The 23,586-nt window shown below is 43.6% G+C and overlaps 1 protein-coding gene across 9 annotated transcripts in view; it reads right to left on the reverse strand.

Moving 5' to 3' along the window:
- The window catches only part of CENPC (centromere protein C), a 71,316-nt gene extending 50,643 nt beyond the window's left edge, over positions 1-20,673 (reverse strand). For 3 of the 9 annotated variants that reach the window (XR_006280765.1, XM_043513179.1, XM_043513181.1), the window contains exons 1-7: positions 14,222-14,453; positions 13,927-13,973; positions 11,662-11,726; positions 11,235-11,332; positions 9,311-9,401; positions 8,919-9,201; positions 8,286-8,489 (exon numbers count right to left, since the gene is read on the reverse strand). Coding sequence is in view for 8 of the 9 variants with exons in the window: in XM_043513179.1 (XP_043369114.1) it covers positions 8,286-8,489; positions 8,919-9,201; positions 9,311-9,401; positions 11,235-11,332; positions 11,662-11,726; positions 13,927-13,973; positions 14,222-14,245 (812 nt within the window). In the remaining variant the exon portion in view is untranslated. Of the gene's footprint in view, positions 1-8,285; positions 8,490-8,918; positions 9,202-9,310; positions 9,402-11,234; positions 11,333-11,661; positions 11,727-13,926; positions 13,974-14,221; positions 14,542-20,376 lie in introns of those variants that run through there. The other 6 variants (XM_038400623.2, XM_038400625.2, XM_038400624.2 and 3 more) reach the window with 3 other exon arrangements.
- Positions 20,674-23,586: the final 2,913 nt, after the last annotated feature.

Here is a 23,586-nt window from a genome sequence, read left to right on the forward strand (position 1 = left end):
TGTTTTTGTATCGAATCCACAAAAAACTAGGAGTGATACACTAGATTCATAGATACTAAGGTCAGAAGGGACCATTCTGATCATCTAGTCCGACCTCCTGCACAGCGCAGGCCACAGAATCTCACCCACCCACTCCTATGAAAAACCTCACCTATGTCTGAGCTATTGAAGTCCTTAAATCATGGTTTAAAGACATCAAGGAGCAGAGAAGCCTCCCTCAAGTCAACCATGCCCCATGCTACAGAGGAAGGTGAAAAACCTCCAGGGCCTTTCCAATCTGCCCTGGAGGAAAATTCCTTCCCGACCCCAAATATGGTAATCAGCTAAACCCTGAGCATATGGGCAAGAGTCACCAGCCAGATACTACAGAAAATTCTTTCCTGGGTAACTCAGATCCCATCCATCTAATATCCCATCTCAGGGGATTAGGCCTATTTACCCTGAATATTTAAAGATCAATTACTTACCAAAATCACATTATCCCATCATACCATCTCCTCCATAAACTTATCGAATAGAATCTTAAAGCCAGATAGATCTTTTGCCCCCACTGCTTCCCTTGGAAGACTATTCCAAAACTTCACTCCTCTGATGGTTAAAAACCTTCATCTGATTTCAAGTCTAAACTTCCTGGTGGTCAGTTTATACCCATTTGTTCTTGTGTCCACATTGGTGCTGAGCCGAAATAATTCCTCACCCTCTCCTGTATTTATCCCTCTGATATATTTATAGAGAGCAATCATATCTCCCCTCAACCTTCTTTTAGTTAGGCTAAACAAGCCAAGCTCCTTAAGTCTCCTTTCATAAGACAAGTTTTCCATTCTTCGGATCATCCTAGTAGCCCTTCTCTGTACCTGCTCCAGTTTGAATTCATCCTTTTTGAACATGGGAGACCAAAACTGCACACAGTATTCTAGGTGAGGATACTACTTTGGCACATACAAGCAAGAACAATAAATGTCAAATCATAAAGGTACAAAATTGGTTAGGTTGGTTGGTTAGTTCTAATGCTATCCCTTGGACAGCACAGAGGCCATTGAATGCATTGTGCACCTCTATGATATCCTAACCTGAGCCAAATCTGGGATGTTACCATGTAAGATGCCAATGAGGGACAGATGTCTGTTGACACCCACCAGCCATCACGTTCTAGGTTTTCCCAGTGGTCTTTTCGTCCCAGCTTTCATTGGGACAAAGCTGAAGATCATTCTCTCAGGGAAGTCAGTAGGCATTCAGAGCAGATAACAATACTACCTTAAAGAGCACTGGGCAACCGTTTGAGTGAGCGGAACCTGTTTAGTTAGAAAATGGATCTCTTCATTCAACTTGAATTCGTACCCTTTGATGTTTTTGATCGTTCGGAGATGCTTCATCTGAACTGTGTCCAACTTCTTTTCAATCTTGACAGAGAAGCACCATATTTCAGTAAGACAGGTCAGAATACTGACCACCAACTCCGCCTCTCTACTTAAAAACACTATTCAGTTTGCAAAAGACATTCTTGATAAGATGCCCCATTACTAACAACACTTTTGCAGTGCAGGTTTCAAGTTTTCTTGATACCACTCATGTCATCAGCAAAAGAGCTGAGGTAGGTGAAATCACAGACGATCTCAAATGGGTGTTCACCCACCAAGATGCTGGAGCCCGCAGTGTGTTTGAAATTGCTGATTGCTAGAATTTTGGTTTTACCGCCAACTAATTTTCAGGCCGACATCTGTCACTGAGCTTTCCAGGGCTTTAAGTGCCTCAAAACTAGCTTGTCTGTTGATTTGACGACTAGTGCTATTTCGTTGACAAAATCAAGGTCAGTGAGGTTTTTGTCATCAAGGCATATACCTAAAATGCATTTACTTAGTTTCTGGTCAAGCACAGAGCCTGTAACGGCACTAGAGAGTTCTGGGCAGCAATGTATCCCTGTCAAATGCCTGACCTAATGCAAAAGGTGGATTTTTTCTCCATTTACAAGAATGTAGCTTAAGGAGTCTTCATCTAGCAGATGGAACATTCTACAGAGCTTTTAAGAAAGGACTGCAAGTTTTCAAGTTCAGCCAAAGCAATACTTTGTCAACAGAGTCAAGGTGGCTTTAGTATCCACAAACACAGTGTGAACAAGGCACCTGGATTCTCATATCTTCTCAATAAGATGGCACAGCATAAAGATTTGCTCCATCATGAAACTGCCAGGACTAAAGCCAATTTGTCTTCTCTTGCTCCTCAAAATATCAGCAGCTCAGACCAACAAAACAAACAAAATTTTTCCCCAGGACAGACAGAAGAGTAATGCCACAATAGTTACAATAGTCTCATTTGCTGCCTTTACATTTCCAAAGCAGTAAAATAATGCCTTTTTGCCAGTCAGATGGGACAGACTCTGTTCTCCAGATGATACTAAACAGCGTTTGAAGCCAGGACATTTTTAACAGTTCTGCGGGAATTCAAGGTCTCTGCCATCTTATTTCCCCTTAACCCTCTTTACATTCTTTGGATTTCATTATTAGTGAATTTGCTAGGATCAAATTGTGCAGAATGGGTCAATTGAGCAGCAGCCTTCATGTCATTTTAATAGGCAGCAGGTTTAAAAAAAAAAAAAAAAGTATTTCTTCACATAACCCACAATCAACTTGTGGAACTCCTTGCCAGAGGATGTTGTGAAGGCCAAGATTATAATATGGTTCAAGAAAGAACTAGGTAAGTTCATAGAGAATAGGTCCATCAATGGCTATTAGCAAGATGGCACAAATGCAAAACCATGCTCTGAAGTGTTCCTAACCTGTTTGCCAGAAGCTGGGAATGGGCAACAGAGGATGAATCACTTGATTACCTGTTCTGTTCATTCCCTCTGAAGCACCTGGCATTGGCTACTGTCGGAAGATAGAATACGGGGCTGGATGGATCCTTGGTCTGACCCAGTATGGCCGTTCTTCTGTTCTTCTGTCTGGGTCCAAAGAAATTGTGGGTGCATTTAGCAGCTAGCTGAAACGTCATGCACTCTGCCTCTGTACTGATTAGCTGACTAGAACTGGAGTTGACCTCACTGAGCGAATGACCCTTTTTGTCAGCGAGATCACTCAAGCATTTAAAAACAGAAAATGTTGCTCCTGGTAGTTTTCTCCAATGCGATGGCTTTGGCTTCCATAAAAGTTTTGCAGTCAGCATGTATTGCTGCTTAAAAAAAAAGTGCCACTTCACTTACAATACATAACCATATCATCTCTCAAATGACCCGTGTGACACTGGTCAATGATGGTGTGACGTTAATGACAATCTGGGACCATACAGATCATTGTTGCAACCGAGGTCTGTAGTGGCACCAAATCTTGTATAAAGTATGTCAAATAAGATGTCTAAGACAAGATTATGGTTTGCTGGTTAAGAGTATGTGTGTATCATTTTTGTAGTTAAAGTCATGAATATTGGTTCTATACTGTCTGTATTTCAAACTTATGCTGTGCTTCTGGGTGACACCCCAGACAAGTTGGTGTCAGCTCTGCCTAGACTGCGTGATGGCCCATTAAGGACCATCAGCTATACAACTGACCCATTCAGAGAAGGCAGATACGCCTTGTGACTCAGCAAAGTATGCAGGGACTTGCCCATGTGACTCCAAACTTCATTTTGCTGTAATTTTCCACAGTAAGAACAAAGGCTGATGCCTCATCTCCATCTTGTCTTCAATCCTGCTTCTTGCCTGTGGAAGGACTTTGCTACAACTGGAAGTTCTAAACAAAGGACTGATGACCCATCCCAGCATTAGATGTACTCCAGAGACTTGATTTGAACCTGCAGTTTATTCCATTACTGCTACAAGCCTGAATCAAGAACTTTGCCATTACTGTAAGTAATTGATTCCATTTAACCAATTCTAGCTCTCATCTATCTTTTTCCTTTTATGAATAAACCTTCAGATTTTAGATTCTAAAGGATTGGCAACAGCATGATTTGTGGGTAAGACCTGATTTGTATATTGACCTGGGTCTGGGGGCTTGGTCCTTTGGGATCAAGAGAACCTTTTTTCTTTTACTGGGATATTCGTTTTCATAACCATTTGTTCCCATAATGAGTGGCACTGGTGGTGAAACTGGGAAACTGGAGTATCTACGGGAATTGCTTGTGTGACTTGTGGTTAGCCAGTGGAGTAAAACCAAAGTCCTCTCTGTCTAGCTGGTTTGGTTTGCCTTGGCGTGCACAGAAACCCCAGCCGTGTGCTGTAACTACCCTGCTTTAAGCAATTTGTCCTGAATCGGCACTCTCAGTTGGGTCCCACCAGAACCAGCATCATTACAGGTGGTTAAAGTATTAACAGACCTAGAGCTTGCTGGCTCTTTTTCCGAGACCAATGACAGTCATAGTGACATCAATTCAGCATCAATATTCTCTGCCAGAGTCTCAAACCTGTTCAAGATTTCAACTGCACAGCAGTTTCAAATGCTACCGATTTTTATGTTAGATAACTCAAATTTTGGTAACCCAAGAATCATAGATGGAAATAAATGTACAAATTACTAAAATCAAATATCAGAGGGGTAGCTCTGTTAGTCTGGATCGGTAAAAGCAGCAAAGAGTCCTGTGGCACCTTATAGACTAACAGACGTATTGGAGCATAAGCTTTCGTGGGTAAATACCTACTTCGTCGCATGCATGTAGTGGAAATTTCCAGAGGGAGGTATAAATATGCAAGCAAGAATCAGGCTAGGGATAACGAAGTTAGTTCAATCAGGGAGAATGAGGCCCTCTTCTAGCAGTTGAGGTGTCAACACCAAGAGAGGAGAAACTCCTTTTGTCGTTGGTGAGCTATTCACAATCTTTGTTTAATCCTGAGCTGATGGTGTCAACTTTGCAAATGAACTGAGCTCAGCAGTTTCTCTTTGAAGTCTGGTCCTAAAGTTTTTTGCTGCAGGATGGCTATCTTTAAATCTGCTATTGTGTGTCCAGGGAGGTTGAAGTGTTCTCCTACAGGTTTTTGTATATTGCCATTCCTAATATCTGGATTTGTGTCCATTTATCCTTTTATGTAGGGACTGTCCAGTTTGACCAATGTACATAGCAGAGGGGCATTGCTGGCACATGATGGCGTAGATTACATGGTGGACATGCAGGTGAATGAACTGGTGATCGGGTGGCTGATCTCGTTACGTACTTTGATGGTGTTGCTGGTGTAGATATGTGCACAGAGTTGGCGTCGAGGTTTGTTGCATGGATTGGTTCCTGAGTTAGGGTTACTATGGTGCAGTGTGTAGTTGCTGGTGACAATATGCTTCAGGTTGACAGGTTGTCTGTGGGCGAGGACTGGCCTGCCTCCCAAGGCCTGTGAAAGTGAAGGATCGTTGTCCAGGATGGGTTGTAGATCACTGATGATGCGTTGGAGAGGTTTTAGCCGAGGACTGTATGTGATGGCCAGTGGAGTTCTGTTTGTTTCTTTCTTGGGCTTGTCTTGCAGCAGGAGGCTTCTGAGGACACGTCTGTCTCTGTTGATCCGTTTCCTTATTTCCTCGTGTGGGTATCGTAGTTTTGAGAACGCTTGGTGAAGATCTTGTAGGTGTTGGTCTCTGTCTGAGGGATTGGAGCAAACGCAGTTGTATCTCAGCGCTTGGCTGTAGACAATGGATCGTGTGGTGTGTCAGGATGGAAGCTGGAGGCATGAAGGTAGGCATAGTGGTCGGTGGGTTTTTGGTATAGGGTGGTGTTAACGTGACCGTCACTAATTTGCACCGTGGTGTCTAGGAAGTGGACCTCCCGTGTAGATTGGTCCAGGCTGAGGTTGATGGTAGGGTGGAAGCTATTGAAATCGTGGTGGAATTCTTCCAGGGTTTCCTTCCCATGGGTCCAGATGATGAAGATGTCATCAATGTAGCGTAGGCAGAGAAGGGGCATGAGTGGACGAGAGCTGTGGAAGCGTTGTTCCAGGTCAGCCATAAAAATGTTGGCATATTGTGGGGCCATGCGGGTGCCCATAGCGGTGCCACTGGTCTGGAGGTATATATTGTCACCAAATTTGAAATAATTGTGTATGAGGATAAAGTCACAGAGCTCAGTAACCAGTTGTGCTGTGGCATCATCAGGGATACGGTTCCTGACAGCTTGTATTCCATCTGTGTGTGGGATGTTTTTGTAGAGAGCCTCTATATCCATAGTGGCTAGGATGGTGTTTTCTGGAAGATCAATGCATTGTAGTTTTCTCAGGAAATCAGTGGCGTCTCGGAGATAGCTGGAAGTGCTGGTGGCATAGGGTCTGATTAAAGAGTCCACATATCCAGACAGTCCTTCAGTGAGAGTGCCAATGCCCATGATGATGGGGCGTCCGTGATTTCCGGGTTTGTGGATCTTGGGTAGTAGATGGAATAACCCCGGTCAGGGCTCTAAAGGTATGTTGGTTTGTTCCTGTGTTAGTGTAGGGAGTGTACTGAGTAGACGGTGCAGTTTCTTACTGTATTCCTCAGTGGGATCTGAGGAAAGTGGCCTGTAGAATTTGGTATTGGAGAGTTGTCTGACAGCCTCCTTTTCGTAGTCAGACCTGTTCATGATGACAACAGCACCTCCTTTATCAGCCTCTTTGATTATAATGTCAGGGTTGTTTCTGAGCTGTGGATGGCATTGCGTTCTGCACGACTTAGGTTATGAGGCAAGCGATGTTGTTTTTCCACAATTTCTGCCTATGCACATTGGCGGAAGCATCCTATATATAGGTCCAGACTGTCATTTCAACCCTCAGGAGGAGTCCATGTGTAATGTCAGAATTAAGACTTAGATTCATAGATTCGGAGGCCAAAAAGGACAACTTTGATCTAGTTTGGGAGCTCATGTTCAGCTGATTAGCTACCATTACCCCCAAATCTTTTCCAGAATCACTGATGAATGCTGAACAGAGTCCCACATCCTGTAAGTATGGCCTACATAAGTTCTTTGTTCCTAAATGTACATATTTACATTTAGCCACATCAAAACACACATTGTTTGCTTGCACCCTGCTTACCAACAGATCCGGATCGCTCTCTTTCAAAGACCTGTCCCTCTTCATTATTTACCACTTCCCCAATCTGTGTCATCTCAAACTTTATCAGTAATGATTTTATGTTTTCTCCAGGTCATTAATAAAGATGTAAAACAACATAGGACTAAAAATGGAAACACACCTGTTCAGAGATGATTTCCTATGTACAAATACATTTTGTGACCTATCAGTTAGATAGCTTTTAATACATATGGTGCCATGTTAATTTTATATTGTCCTAGTTTTTTAATCAAAGTGCCATGCGGTACTCAGTCAAACACTTCATTCAAGTCTAAGTATAACATCAACAACATTACCTTTATCAACGAAACTTGTAATCTCATGAAAAAAAGATATCAAGTTAGTTTGATGAGATCTATTTTCCATAAGCACATGTTGATTGGAATTAATTACATTACCCTCCTTTTATTCTTTATTAATCAAGTACTGTATCAGCTGCTCCATTATCTTTCCCAGGATCAATGGCAGACTGACAGATCTATCATTACCCAGGTCATCCTATTTGCCCTTTTTTAAATGTTGGCACAGCAATAGCTTTCTTCCAGTCTTCTGGAACTTCCCCAGTGCTCCAAGAATTACTGAAAATCAGCATGACTGGTCCAGTAATCCCCTCAGTCAGCTTTTAAAACTCTTGGATGAAAGTTATCTGGACCTGCTGATTTAAAAATGTGTCTAACTTTAGTAGCTGCTGTTGAACACCCTTCTGAGATACTAATGGAATGGAAAGAGTGTTATTTATGGACAGCAACTGTTTTTTCCCCAAATACAGCACAGAAATATTTATTTAACACTTCTGCCTTTTTTGCATTACTGTTGATAATTCTACCATTTCCATCTAGTAATGGACCAATACCATTGTTAGGACTTTTTGTTCCCAGTATACTTAAAAACTCCTTCTTATTGTCCCTAACTCCACTGGCCATAGATTTCTGCTTTGTGCCTCTTTGCTCCCCTTATCAATTTTATACCATTCCTACCTTCTGATTTATATTCACTACTATCAACTTCCCCTTCCTTCCATTTGTTATACATCACACTGCATTCACTTGCCCTCTAAATGTTGTCCATTTTTAATGGCCTTTTTCCTCAATTGTGGCTTTTTGGGCACTTTAAAAACACTAACTGCCATTATTTCCAATTATAATTTTTCTGATTATTTTTAGTAATCAGATGGACTGCTCTAATACATCATTCAGTATTAGACAAATTTGTTGCTACAATACTTGAGATTGTGTTAATTACTTGCTAACAATTAAGTTTTACTTCAATGCACCTTTTTTCAACAGTTCCTGTTGTCACAGCTCCTAACAATGCTGAAGAAAGCGACTTCTTTTTCTGTTCAGAAGGTACAGTAACACATTTTGCTCTTTCCACTGGAACTATCTGCTCTTCTGTCCTTGCCTGAGGACCTTCTGACCTTCGAACTTCTGTCTGTCTCTTCATCATTGCTAGAGTTGCTTTTTCATCAAGACTTAATCTATATGTAAAAAAAAATAGTATTTAGATCTGATACTGTTAATCTCTAAATGTACTTTAAGTTTCTTCCTAGATCCTCCTCAGTTTACATGATGTTTCTTTAAAAAGTTATGAAAATATATTATGCTAAGAGCAAACACTCTGTCAAGCAACTTAAAATATAGTTTTGCAGGTGACTATTTTAGCAGCTCTACATTTCTATTTCTGTGACACTGTGATGTAGAGTCCAACATTAACTTCTACCATGTCTGATAACTTGAAGTGGGTTTGCAAAAACAAATTTGGAAGGAACCAGGGCTATCCAATACTCACACAAGTCTCATTTTAATCACTACCTCTTGACTTAAATGTTACTGTGAGCACTGAAGATTGCTATACAGTAGAATTTTCAAACATTTCTTCTGTAGATTTAGCAAACGAAGCAACTTACAGGTGTACAGATGTTTCTGCTTCCTCAACAAGAAGAACAGGTGATCCAATGACCTCATAATTATCCTCATCAGTATCAAAGATACCAGCAGGGCTTTGGCTTGATCTTTCAACATCTTTTAATATACTATTTGCTTTCTTGTTAGAACCAACAGGATTACCGGCATCAAAAAGATCATCTTCACTTGAGCTTGTATCTTCTTTTAACACACACCCCACTTTTTTGTTAGAGCCAACTATGTTCTCAAGTGCTATAGATTTCTGATGTGCTTCAGTTGACTGTCCTGTTATAGATATTAAACAGCATTAGTGTTTTCACCTCAAAAAACAGTATAAAAATTCCAAGAAATAATTACCCCCAAAATTTAACAATTCAATGATAGCAGCACCAACCTGAACAGCTGATTGATTTTACTGGTGATGCATCTACAGAGGATGTAGACTTAAACGTCTTCTTCACAGAGTTAAATAAACCTGAATTTAACTGTAATGTTTGACAGTAAACAGCGGGAGAGGTAGAAAAGAAAAAAGTTTGTTATGATACAGCAACAGTAAAAATATTAACAAATATAAATCCTCACATTACATACCTATTTTCTGATCATAATCTTATTTAAAATCATTTAAAAGCAGATTCTCATCACAATTTAATACTTACATTTCTAGTCCTTTAAAAATGCCAGTAAAACGATAAAACATTCAAGTAATTAAACCACTTCTCACCACTGTTCAATTCTTAGTTCTATCAGATGCTGAACAAGTTATTTATCCTCTGCATCCATGTAGGCTGATGTAAGTAATTGATTTAAATCACTTTTAAAAAAAAAAAATCACTCGCATGAATCACATTGAGGCTTTGTAAAAACTAATTTGAAAATCTGTGCTATTGAAACTTTAGCTTAATATATAATAAACTAAATTATAAATGCTGAGAAAGAGGGGTGTTAATACCACTGCGGATGGAGAATCGTTTGATTTTTAAAAAACTGCTATAACCAAAATACTGAAAATTAAGGCCCTGACCCTGCAAATTCTTAAGCAGGTTTGTAACTTTACTTGAATCATTCCATTGACTTCAGTGGGACAAATCAGGTGTTCAAAATTAGGCAATATGCATAAATGATTGCAAAATCAGAAATTAAAATTAATTTTATGGCCTGCAGACCAAGCTCCATGAGTCCAAGTCACCTGATGCGAGCTGGCTGCAGGTATTTTATTGCAGTACAGATGTACCCCAAGAAACTGCAGCTTGACCCCTTTGGTAGCAGAGACTACTCAGACAGGTGCAATCACAGGGCCAAGACTTCCTGTTTCTATGAAGCCAGCTAGAAAGTGAACTACTCTACCTCTTACAAACAACTGAAGATTATGAGCCAACAAGCGCCTTTTATACAAGCATCATCCTTCAACACCTCAATTATACTACTTCCATTTGATTGCTGGGAAGACCACCACAAAGAAAGATCTAATAAACACAACTGTATATTTTTGCACTACGGTGCGAGCTAGCCCTACCAACCAGCAGTGGGTAAGCAAGGAATCATTCATTGCTTTTTGCAGCAGTGGGAGTTTTAATTGTAAAAAGTTTAGTGGGACCGACGGCTGAAACTGGGAGGGTGACAAGAGAAGCATAAGTTCATGGGAAGTTTGAATCTGAGAAACTACCAGAGAAAGTTATCAGGAATGAAAGCTGGGTAAACTATTATGAGAAAAAGGATGGAACAAGGAGATAGAGAATATGCCCAAATTGTTTTACCATGACAACTGAGGGAAATAATGTTAACCGTTACAGCAGAGCAGCGGTTCTCAAATTGTGGGTCGGGACCCCCTTTGAATGTGGTCACCAGGGCTAGCTTAGACTTGCTGAGGTCCGGGGTTGAATCCCAAGCCCCACTGCCCAGAGGCAAAGCCAAAGCCCGAGGGCTTCAGCTCTGTGCAGCAGGGTTCAGATTGCAGGCACCATGCCTGGGGCTGAAGGCCTTGAGGTGCAGCTTTGCCCCCCGCCCAAAGCGGTGAGGCTCAGGCTTTGCCTCCCACACCCACACACCTGGGGCAATAGGGCTTGGGCTGGCTTAGGCTTCAGTCCCCCCTCCTGGAATCATGTAGTAATTTTTGTTGTCAGAAGAGGGTCACAGTGCAATGAAGTTTGAGAACCCCTGCAGTAGAGGGCTTAATTATGCCACAAATGTAAAGAAAATGTACAGACTGTATACATCAAGAGGTGCATGTATAAAACTATCCAATGTGGAACAAATACACACTGAAGGGAAACTGTTCTCCACACCAAACAGTTACATTGTTAATATAACTAACTTACCTCTTTGCTCAGTAATAAATCCTCCTTTTGCTTAAAAATGACAGGGGTTGAGCAGTGTGTTATGCTTGGAGAATTTATTGTAGAATCACTAACACAATCTAAAAAGAAAAAACTAAATGTAACAAGATGAATGGAATAGTACATAGCTTGCATGTTTTAAAAAATACGATTTACTCAGAATTTGAGAGGAAAAAAATCCAGTCAACAGGGAAATATACAGTTTATGTAACAGGTTATAGTGCAGTTTCCATGTATTTTTAGAATCATTGCATTTTTTTGCATTACGCTATAAACATGCTACATGAAAAATCAAACCGCTTATAAAACTATTCCTTTTTCCACTACACGAGATTAAGGAGAGAGTTATGACTTGCTCATAAAAAGATAAATCAAAGATAAAAATTACAGGCAAAAGTTAGAAGCTTACTTTCAAAACAATCTCGTATAATTTTCAGTACATTTTGGCCTGGCTGTACATTAATCTGTTGTTTTCTAGAGGGAAGAAGGAAAAAAATACATTGAAAATCATTTGCAGTAAAAAGTTACCCACTCAAAATTTGCACATAGCCTGTTTATCTCAGCATATGCAGCAGCAAGCACTATGCTCAACATTACATAATGGTTAACAGTGTCATCATTATTTCCATTAGTTCATAGCTTCCTGTAAAATTTTCATTTACCATGCTTAGCTTTCTGCATGGAGTGTTTTGGTTGTTTTTTTTATTTTGGGTTGTTTTTTGTTTTTTTAAATTCAAGGGAAAACAGCTCAACCAATGTTGAGTATGAGGGGAGTGAAGGAATGTCTTATTCTCATAGAACAAAATTTACAACTTTTTTCCTAAACTGCCAAACAGGTAAAACAGTTTGAAAATGAGAGGTGAAATCTGGCATGAGAGCAGCTCTCATTGGGTAGAGGATAGGAACTGCCTAGAGGATAGGAACAAATTGTTTTTTTGAAATGAATATGTCACAAGTTTTTAAAAATCAGCTATTAGGCAAGTAGGGTAGATTTTTTCACTAAGCTAATAAAGTGTGCACCTAAAAGTGGACTCCCAGCATATGCATGTGGGACTTAAATGCATAGTAAAATAACAAAATGTATAAGTGCAAATTGGCAGGGACAACTACAAAAAGGGAAATGGCTCCTGCTGAAACTAAGGTGTGAAGAGGCTGAATAAGGTCCCCGGTGGAACTTGTAGTGGAGGAATAGATTGAGGAATTACTCCTGAAGGCTGTTAAGGTGCACAAAGGCCAAGGAAGCATACCTGAAAATTCTGTAAGGGGCTTTACCCAGTAGACTAGCTATGGTGAGAGCAAGAGAGGGGTTCCTACTGCCTACAATGCGTTAGACAGGGCATTTCTGTGGTGCCTAGCCAAATATTTCCAGTTGTGAAACTGAAAAAGCTAGGTTGGAAACACTATAGTTGCATGGTGTAAACACTCAGAAGTTGGAAAAGCCAAAGTTAAGATTGCAAGAACAACCTCATAGTGCAGTTCTACTCATTGACATTTGTCACTGTTAAAAACGAAATTAAAATAATTTTCATTAATTTTTAGGCATCCCCTATTGTCTTTTTCCTTTCTGCAGGCAAAAGCCAACCTGCCCACCCCATGAGTCCTCCATCAGCTAGGAAGGATTCATCAGGGATCGCAGCAACTAACTGAACCAGGGGTAGCAGCCCTAAGGTGTGGGAAGGAAAGGAAGAAAGGAGCACTTCCAGCTACCTCCCACCTCTTCCTCGTACACACATAAGTCTAATTTAACTTCAAGATTTTTTCAAGCCTTTTCCCTCAGAGGGGAAACAGCAGGGATTAACAGAAGGATTTTTCCCCCTGAATCATAGGAAGCAGGAGTCAGATGAGGGAATTAGGAGAAAAACATGCAACTTTCAGGAAAAAACGGGAGGGTCAGCTGGTGGGGGCACAGACGAGACTGCACAATTGTAACCCCATCCGCATTGGAAGCTAGGATAGACAGGGGAAAGGAAACAGAAATTTCCCCCCATCAAATAAAAATCAGTGAAAGCACAGAAGGTTTGTCCCTGAAGTGAGCACTGAGCTTCCTGCTCCAGAACTGCCAGCATCCAACCCCTTCCAATAGCTCTTTGACAAATAGCTTGGTAAGAGAGGCCCGCAAGTCCTCCACCCTTACCACCAAGACCTCTATACAACCTGGGGTGGCTGAAATCAATGCTCTGAAAAGATCCTGGGGCCTGAGGAGGGAGTATCAACAGACCCTATCTGCACTCACCCTCTTACCCAGAGGCAAATCAAAGGATTGCTGGATGGGGTAATGTAGTAGCTAAGAAGCAAAAAGCAACATTAAGGTTATGTACACAACCTAAATACTGGCATTAATTGACTTCTGAGTGACCAACCATGCACTCGCTTGTCAATGTCCACCTTCAAATACTCTGTTTAACTGAGGATTGCTCAACTGTCCATGACATCCAAGAGGGAGGAAAAATGAGATGCTTTCAGTATCACTACTTTAATATTTAACATCTTAACTTCCACATAGCCACATCACAAAAATAAAAGCAAAACACTAAGCAAATTTGATAACCAATTTAAAGGGATATAGCTGATAGACTGCAGTTATGATATTAACCTACTGATATAAACCAACATAACTTTCACAAGTGGTCAGTATCTAAGATTTAAAATTTAAAATGCAACTCAAATTAATTACCCTTCTCCGTTGCAGAATCTTGCTCTGTAGTCATTTTTTAAATGATTCTGTTAAAAAACAAAAGTCAATTTCTTATTATCAAACATGATACTGCTCGAAAAAGAAAAATTCAAATTATTTAACTAATTCTTGTTCCCTGAGTACATCAGTCCAGAGGATTCCCAGGCTTTTGTTTTGTGCTGGTGTGAAACAAGTAGGATCTCCCTTAGCTGATGCTTTTTGGCCCTCTACAGTACTGGTAGCTGTACCCACACATGAGGATACATGTATACCAATAGACAGCAACTCAGCTTACCTCTAAAATAGGGGTGTAAAGCATCCAGACAGCATGATTTAATTACATGGCACACATGACATTCAGGTTCTCCAGAATCTAAGCTTTCATTTAAAAAAAATTTCTAGTCATCATGACTGCAGAGATAATTTTTCTAAATGTACAATGAATGTTTTCTAAATGAACAATGTCTCCCTGAGTCTGTAGAGTGCATGAAACAATAACTCAAACGGGTGAACTCCCATGTCTTTTATCAATCTGATTGGAGCATCACCTTAATGTTGGCACTGAAGTGTCATTTAAATAGTTTAATCCAAACGGTCCCAAAAATGTGGGGTGCACCTCCCTGGGGGGCAAAGAGAACATTCGGAGGGGCGCAGTAGGCCAGCCCCAGCTCCCAGCCCCACACCCAGTCCTGCTCCCCACCTCGGGCCACAGCTGCATTCCCAGCCAGGATAGGGAAGAGCAAGAGCCTGCCTTCTTCACAACGCCTATCGGGCCAGGTCAGGAGACAGGGGAAATAGGGAGACAGACAACATGGGACTGCTGGGGGGCGTCATAAACAGGGGTTCAAAAGGGCTAGTGGGGGAGGGGGATGAATGGGAGTGGAGGTGCAGGGCCATGGTGGGGGGAGGAGGTGCAGGGCCACATGGGCAGAGTGATAGGGGGTGCAGTGCTACAGGGGGATGGCTGTGCGGGGGGCACAGTTACACATGAGGACAGGGGATGCAGGGACACATGGAGATATGGGGAGGGGCCTGGCCGAGAGGGTGCAGGGACACATGGGCAGAGGGGGTGCAGAGATACAGGGGGAAGGAGGATGGCAGAGACACATGGGGACAGGGGCAGATGTGCCTGACTGAAGGGAGAGACTAGGAGTCAGCCAGGATCTGCCTGGGGATACTCCCCAATAATCCCTTCCTGCCCCCCTAAAAAACCTGTTCCACACTTTTCCCACCCATACCCAACAACACTTCAAGTTCATACCAAGACTCCTTCCCAGCAATTACTTCTCTCTCCTTCAGCTCCTCCATTACCCCTGACTCCCCCAAGCCTTTGCACTTCTTCTGAGGGGTGCAGGAAACAGTTTTATACTGTAGTTTAAATTATTACTCAGAGTTCTGTATTAATATGCCCAGTAAGGAATCTATTTGTCAAAAAACATTTCCTGAATCTTTTTTGTTGTCTGTATTGTTACATTCTTGCTGACAAGTATTTTGAAATAAATTACCAAAATAATTGAAATTGGTGTGATTATATTGTATTATTTTGACAAATAAAATAAGCAGAATTTTGCAGAATTTTAAAATACTGTGTGGAGAAGTTTTAATTTTTTGGTGCAGAATTCCCCCAGGAGTATTTAGTGGATGGAATGGAGAAGGGGGTAGGATGCTCATTGGGCTGGGAACTAAGAGTTGCTGAAGAAAAAAAGAACAGGAAAGACTCTCAAACTGGGAAGGAAGAGAGAAACAGGGAAATGAGGATGGGGAAGAAACAGAAACAAAAGGCAGAAATAGCAGTGGGTTTAAAGGGGAGCTTATTTTCTCACTGACAATTAATGCAACAATAAAGCACTGAAGAAATACAATATTCTTCTCTCAAGCTATATAAATCTCCTGCTGGCATCAGTGAATTCTAATGTGGAGAGTCCTGAATTTATACCATAATTAAACAGAATTCAGCCCCCTCCTCCAAGTGAATCTGGCACCCTGCCCTAGAACCTTCCTACCTAGGTCCTTTTTAAGCAAGAATCAATGGCTACAAACAGTATTTCAATACGGTTCTCCCAGTGAGAGAGGTAACCCTCCTCCTCCCCCAAAAGGGGGTTGTTGGCTTTGTTCCACTAATAAGTCCTTGGGGTTTTTAACCTTGAGCTTGTAACATTGCTAGGATGGGCATGCAGGCCACTGAAGAAAATTGCCAGAATATTCCTATGATTAACACCACATAGGTATATTGTCATGACTCTGGTCCTGCAGTTCTTCTGCGTTGTCTTCGGCACTATTTGTATTCAGTCATTGCCATTAGATTTTAAGGCTTAAGGCAGAGTAGTCAGAGGCTGGTTGAGATGACAAGCTACTTCATCAAAGGTAGCAACGATGGTATATTAAGAGAGCTATTGGATATTTCACTACCTCAGAGCACTTAGGTTGGAGCTGTCACATCTTTAGGAGAGTGCCTCTTCTTGGTCACACACCAGACTGTCGATAAATCTTGTATCTAGCCCCCCCTTCTAAGGGCTGCAACAATGTTACCCATTGCCCAGTCCCTAGAACCAGGAGGGGCCCCTCAATGTTTAATGTTCAACAGTTAGAGTCATGTTAACACCTTGATTCCATCTAAATTAACAAGTCCCTTCCCCTGGATCAGCCTCTTCAGGTGATCCAAGACACTTACCAGGTCACTTTATTGATAGGCGCTCTCTCCTCTGACAAGCCAGTTCTCCTGGACAGTAGTCAGTCAATTGTTTAGAATGATTCATATCAATGGGAGAGCACTTAAATCAAGAACCATCTATGATTAGCCCTTTGCCATCAACCTTTGGAATTTAAGTCCAGCATGGAGGTAACAGGACAACAGACAAGGTAAAAAACACATCACAAATGGAGTCTGTAGACTGACATAGATACATATAAAAAGACCCCAACATCAAAAAGAATGAATAGATTGCACATACTGATCCCCCAAACTGTCACAGGAACAAAGCCCCAATGCTAATGCACAAAAAACTATTAAACAAGAGATTTTTAGCTTGTATGAAGATACAAACTGTTTCAAGATAAGCTTCAAAATAGCACTGCTGGGATTATTACAACCTGAGTCATGTCACTGCAGAGTATCCAAGCACTCAGCAGAGAAATTACAGGTTTGTGCTTTGAGGTAGACAACTTTGAAAACAGTTTAGATCAGCCTCAGGACAGCTTTTAGCAGTGTCTCTCTCTGGGGACCTAAGATAGAATTTCAGGTATTCCTGTCTCAACCTAATGGGGTCCTTGATAACATCTTCTGGCACATCCAACACTCAGCGTCACACTGTACTAGACTCCCAGGCAATGAATACAGCTCTCAAGCCTAGGGGTGACTGAACGCGAAACTGCACTCAGTGGACACTTTAATGCCTCTGAACTTCCATTCTTCCACCAGCTAGACAGGAATACGGATGACATCTTGTGAAGAAATAACCAGAGCAGCCGCGCATCAAGACAAATCCAAAGGGCTCTGAGGTGAAGAATATAACAAAGCAGCAACCCGTATACATCAAAGCCACCACTTAACATGAAGCAATCTTCCTCAAGCATCAAAACCCAATGACAGTACAAGAGCTGATTCAAAGCCAATAGCGATCATGTTAATGGAGAAACAACTGCAGGACCAGAGCCTTGACCACAAACCTATTTGTTGGCTATGACACCAGGCAACAATGAACCCCCAAGACTATACTGTCAAGAAAAGCAGTAGCAGAGAAGTCATGGAGGTCCAGATCATGTAATCCAATATACATATGGATCAAGAACAAGTTACAGGTTATCTCTTAAAGAAGAATGAGTGACTAGAATGCTATTAGTCTAATGCATGGAACAAGGTCTGGTAAAATCAGAGAGCAGGAACCAGCAGCAAAGGTGCAGATCCAACAGGGAGTTCCATTGCTTGAACGTGGTTAGAAAGATACCAGTTGGGAAGGATGTAGAGGGAGCTGAGATACAATGGTCAAAATATGACCTGTGAATCTGAGTGTACAGGTACTGGTAACTCAAAGCCATCATTAAGATCTGGAGCAGATCCCACCTGTATCACATGAGAAGCAGAAGACTTAAGAGTTAGAATCCTATGGACATGATATTGCTTGAGAAAATTTTACTTGTTGCTAATTCTGTTTCTCATAGTCCTTAGAAGGCCATGTCCAGGACCTGCTACCAGAAAATGGAGACAGGAATATTTAACATTTATGAGACTCTCTAACGGCTGAGGAAAACAGCCTGAGGAACTTTAAACACAATAGCACAAAGTTCACACAAAATCCAACTACTGTAAAACTAAGTTTGATAGGAAATCATGTATTACATTATGGAAGCCTGCTTAACAACAGTGCTGTGGTGAGAGATCAAGTTTAAAACACATACGTAATACACAAGGTAGAACAAGCTATTGGTAATTAATCTACAAACTCTTCCAGTAAAAAGCATTTGTCTGCATCTCAGAATGATTACTTATACTGATCTACAGAAGTCACCATTAAAAATGAACTGCAAATGATTTTTTTAATTTAATTTTTTTAAATTGAGCCCGTTTTTTGCTTCTTCATGAATCATTTGCTTAAAAAAGGACTAAAAATTAGTTTAGCAAAAAACAGTCTGCTTATGTTTTCTTTATTTAGCCCGAGAAATATTAAGAATGTCAAGCCTGCCTTTCCCTGAAATTGCTGGAGAACTCGTTGTTAATCTCAAATGTGTATGAAAACCTCTCACACCTTAACTAAAGAACTGGGAATTCTGGAACTTCAGCAAAGACTTTCTTTCTCATAAATGTTTTGAACAATTTCTTTTTTTTTAAGTCACCATTAAAAATCCATTCTATTTAAACTGCTGAAGTTTCAGTCTTTTGTGATATCATAATCCCATGGTTCTTCTACATAGCTCCAGACCTGAATTTCTAATATTTAAAATAAGTACATCATAAAGAAGCATCATAAAGAACACAGACTTCCTTCCACCCTTTGCAGGTCACCATTAACAAGTCAACATTTGCCATTATATACCAGTTACCATAGTTATTTCCTATTCTAACCACATAGAGAAGCTTCTCCAATAACCCCAGTGCGCAGTAACTGCTGGGAATTGTTGAGTTTAATGAGGACCCTGCTGTAGCAAGCAGTACTAGAAAACAGATTATCAAGTACATTAAGATGTCTGGATGATAGGCACTTCCTAAATGTCCTCTTGGGTGAGACAAAGAGCCCCAGCACAGGAGACTGAGGGCTTGTCTACACTACCACTTGGGGAAGATCTAAGATACGCAACTTCAGCTACTTGAATAACATAGCTGAAATCGACATACTTAGATCTACTTACCACGGTGTCCTCATGGCAGTAAGTTGACAGCTGATACTCTCCCTTCGACTCCGCTTGTGCTTCTTGTTCTGGTGGAGTACCGGAGCAGACGGGAGAGCACTCAGCGGTCGATTTATCACGACTATAAATCGACTACCCGCTGCCTGCCGATCTGGCAGGTAGCGTAGACGAGCCCTAAGAAGCCAGGAAAATCTACCTGGTTTGCAACAGGCAGCTGCCATCACACAGGGCAGCATCACCCCACTCCAAGAAGGAGACTGCAGGGGAGATGGGCTGGCTATGTCACAGGTAGAGTGGATAGCCGACCCACATATGATTGGCTCTACCCACTGTTGTACGCTTAGGCAGTCAGTCAGCTCCATAGGGTGGGGGGGGTGAGGGGCAAGCTTTGTATCTGTACAATGCCTAGCACAATGGGGCCCTGGCCTATGACCAGGGCTCTTGGGCACTACTGTAATACACCTAAATACCTACCCGCAGGGCAGAGGGCTGGTGGGTGTTACTGTAACACACCTAAGAAATAACTAGCCCCTGGGGGGCTCCTGGGTGCTACTGTAATACACACAATAAATGATTACCCTCCGTGGGGCTACACCTAAGAAATAACTACCCCCAGGGGAGGGGGCTCCTGGGAACTAGCGTAACACACCTAATAACTAACTACCCCCCCCGTGGGGTTCTTGGTCACTTCCGGAACACACCTAATAAATGGGAGCTCCTGGGCACTGCTGTAACACATCTAAGAAATAACTACCCCGGGGGGGGGGGGGCTCCTGCACGCCACTATAAAATACCTAATAAAGAATTACCCCCACTGGGGTTCCCGGTCACTACCATAACACACCTAAGCAATAACCACCCCCCCCCGGGGGGCTCCTGGGCGCTACCGTAACACACCCTAAGAAACAACCATGCCCTGGTAGGACCCCCACATTCACCCTCCCGAACCCCGCCCAGCGTCCTGCCCTGCAAACCACCACCCCGCAGCACCCTCAGCCCACCCCCAACGCGGGAGCGGCGGCCCAAGCGGTAACCAGGGCCGGGCCGGGCCGGGCCTGATGCGGGCGGAGGAGGAGGAGGAGGAGGAGGAGGACGCTGCTCTCTCACCAGCGGCTCCGCCATGTCGGCGCCAGCGCCGCCGCCGCTGCCGTCCCCGGCCCAGATCGCGCGCGCGCGCGCCGCCCTTCGCCGCTCCGGCTATTTGAAAACTCGGGGCGCCTCCACTGCGCACGCGCTCCCGCTGAGGGCGGGGATAGGGAACGCTCATTGGTTAACGGGAGCGTGCGTCAGAGGCAGCCGTTCGCTCGTCGCCGCCTGCCGGAGCGGGGGGGGGGGGGGTGCTGCGCCTGCGCACGAGCCTCTCTTTCCCACAGAGCCGGCGGCCCTAGCCGGGAGGGGCCAGAATCGAGGCAGGGAGCTACTTCGCACACCCGTACTCCCGGCCCCGCCCCCCCCCCGGCACACGCGCCCGTACTCCCGGCCCCGCCCCCCCCAGGCACACGCGCCCGTACTCCCGGCCCCGCCCCCCCCCCGGCACACGCGCCCGTACTCCCGGCCCCGCCCCCCCCAGGCACACGCGCCCGTACTCCCGCCCGCCGCGCGCACCCACCCCCGGGCACACGCGCCCGTACTCCCGGCCCCGCCCCCCCCCAGGCACACGCGCCCGTACTCCCGGCCCCGCCCCCCCCCAGGCACACGCGCCCGTACTCCCGCCCGCCGCGCGCACCCACCCCCGGGCACACGCGCCCATCCCCCCGCCCCCCCCCATTCTGCCCGGCCTGCCTCGCCCCCTGGTACCCCCAGCCCTGCCGTCTGGGCAGAGCCCGCGCGCCCTCCCCCGTCTCCCTCACAACCAGCACCATCGCCCTCCCCCTCCCCCCCCCCGGCTTTGTTTCACTGCGTACCCGCGCCCTTCCCTACCCCTGAACTACCCCCTTACCCCTACCCCCCCCATTGTCCCATGCATGTTGCCACCTCCCCCCACGCTTTGCTGCCTCACACAGACACCAGCCTCCCCCACTCCATCGCCCTACCATACAGCCCTCCGTCTCCTGTGCCCACCCTTTCAAACACAGGCCCCTGCCTGGCCTGCTCTCAGCCACCCCTTCTTACTCGCACGTGGCCACTTTTGCACCCAGGGCTATCCCTGCGCCTTGCCATCGTGCATTCATATACCATCCCTTTGCAAGCTCCTGGACATACACCCCCCTCACCTTCTTGGGGCACCGCCCATGTCTATCGTGAACTCGCAGCCCCTCACGCTGTCACGCGGAACAGTGGGGTAAATAGTAAGCTATCGCAGCAAGAAAAGTGGCAGATCCAAGGCTAGAATCCCAGCTTCTGAGACCCCCAGCCAATGCCTACGCCCCTCAGTCCGTGCTTTGCAGACCAGCTGTAGAATCTCTGGGTGGTTGAGTCAGCCCCGTGGAGAAATGTGCTCAATAAACTGTGGTTTTCAGCTGTAGAACCCAAAGCAGTTCACAAAGGTGGGTAACATTATTCTCTAAAGGTTTCAGAGTAGCAGCCGTGTTAGTCTGTATCCGCAAAAAGAAACGGAGGACTTGTGGCACCTTAGAGACTAACAAATTTATTAAAGCATTAGAGCTGTAGCTCACGAAAGCTTATGCTCTAATAAATTTGTTAGTCTCTAAGGTGCCACAAGTCCTCCTTTTCATTATTCTCTAAAGATACAGTACTTGCTGTGCAAGATTCTCGCTCCTGCGGATTGGCTGCCTAACATGGGACAGGTGCTGTTCTAGCTTTGAGGCCCACTTTTTTTTGTTGTTGTTCCTATCACAGCTAAAAGGTCATGTTGGGGGCTTTGTTTTGTTAAGCGCTGTAAAATGTGTCTCTTATTTTGTGGGTGCCCAGCTCTGGATACAAAGGCCTGACGTTTTAGCAGCGCTGAGCGCCCGTCACTCCATTTGAGATTCATAGAAGCTGCTGGTTTCAGAGTAGCAGCCGTGTTAGTCTGTATTCGCAAAAAGAAAAGGAGTACCACAAGTACTCCTTTTCTTTTTATAGAAGCTGCTGGTGCTTAGCTCTGCTAAAATCTAGGCTGTTGCAGCCAGAGGTGAGCACCTAAAAATTGAAGAATCAGAGGCCATTTTTGAAAATTTGTCCCATAGAAATTGGCGGGACAGGGAAGATCTGTCACTTTATCACTCTGGCCCCTTTTTGGCAACGAGCTGCAAAGTCTGCTTTTGGCAGAAGCCACATGCTGCAGCTCTTCATCCATTCCAGCTGTGTGCTGCTGAGTATATCCTCTTTATCCGATGAAGTGACCTGTAGCTCACGAAAGCTTATACGCAAATAAATTTGTTAGTCTCTAAAGGTGTCACAAATAATCCTTTTCTCTTTGCGAATACAGACTAACACGGCTGCTACTCTGAAACCTCTCTTTACTAGTGTACCTCTCTTGTGGTCAGGCCTAGCTTATTTTTAAATTCACAGTCTTAACTGTCCATGACTATTTTCAAAAAGAAAAGGAGTACTTGTGGCACCTTAGAGACTAACAAATTTATTTGAGCATAAGCTTTCATGAGCTACAGCTCACTTCATCGAATGCATTCAGTGGAAAATACAGTGGGGAGATTTATATACATAGAGAACATGAAACAATGGGTGTTACCATACACACTGTAACCAAAGTGATCACTTAAGGTGAGCTATTACCAGCAGGAGAGCGGGGAAAGGGAGGGACCTTTTGTAGTGATAATCAAGGTGGGCCATTTCCAGCACCACAAACATCAACCAGACATCAGTCCTATGACTCTGGCAGTTTCTACCATCTTTCTCCATTGGCATAACTGACCCACAATCACATCAAGTATTCAGATAAGGGCAATTTTTCAAACATTTTACATTTCTTGTCCCAGAAAATTGCATCTGCCTTTGCTTAAAAATATGTGTTGTAATGGGATTTGCATAGGTACATAGAGACACACTAGACTCTGCAAACATTTAAAAGTAAAGACATTTGAAGTCTTTCTAATTGCAGCCTCGGAGATGCTCTAACTTGTCTGAGGCTGGAATAGCCCGTTGGGGTTCTTCCGGCAGCCAAAAATAGCTGGAGTTCAATGGCACTGTGGTGGTAGCCCTGGCATTCCTTCTAAACTGGAGTTCAAAGGGAGCAGCAGAGAGCCATTATAGTCAGTTCAGCGCCATCCAAAAAACATCTATACTAGTGATATTCCCTGGTAAAAAGCTCTGCTGTCTTCATGGTACCTTTGTTCCACTGGAGTAGAGTAAAAGGGCCATAGGGCAATGCAGAATAGGTTAGAATCTTAACAGAGGTTTTGAGGGGATCCTCTAGAG

This window comes from Dermochelys coriacea, chromosome 4 (assembly GCF_009764565.3).
Source record: "Dermochelys coriacea isolate rDerCor1 chromosome 4, rDerCor1.pri.v4, whole genome shotgun sequence".
Classification (NCBI taxonomy): domain Eukaryota; kingdom Metazoa; phylum Chordata; order Testudines; family Dermochelyidae; genus Dermochelys; species Dermochelys coriacea.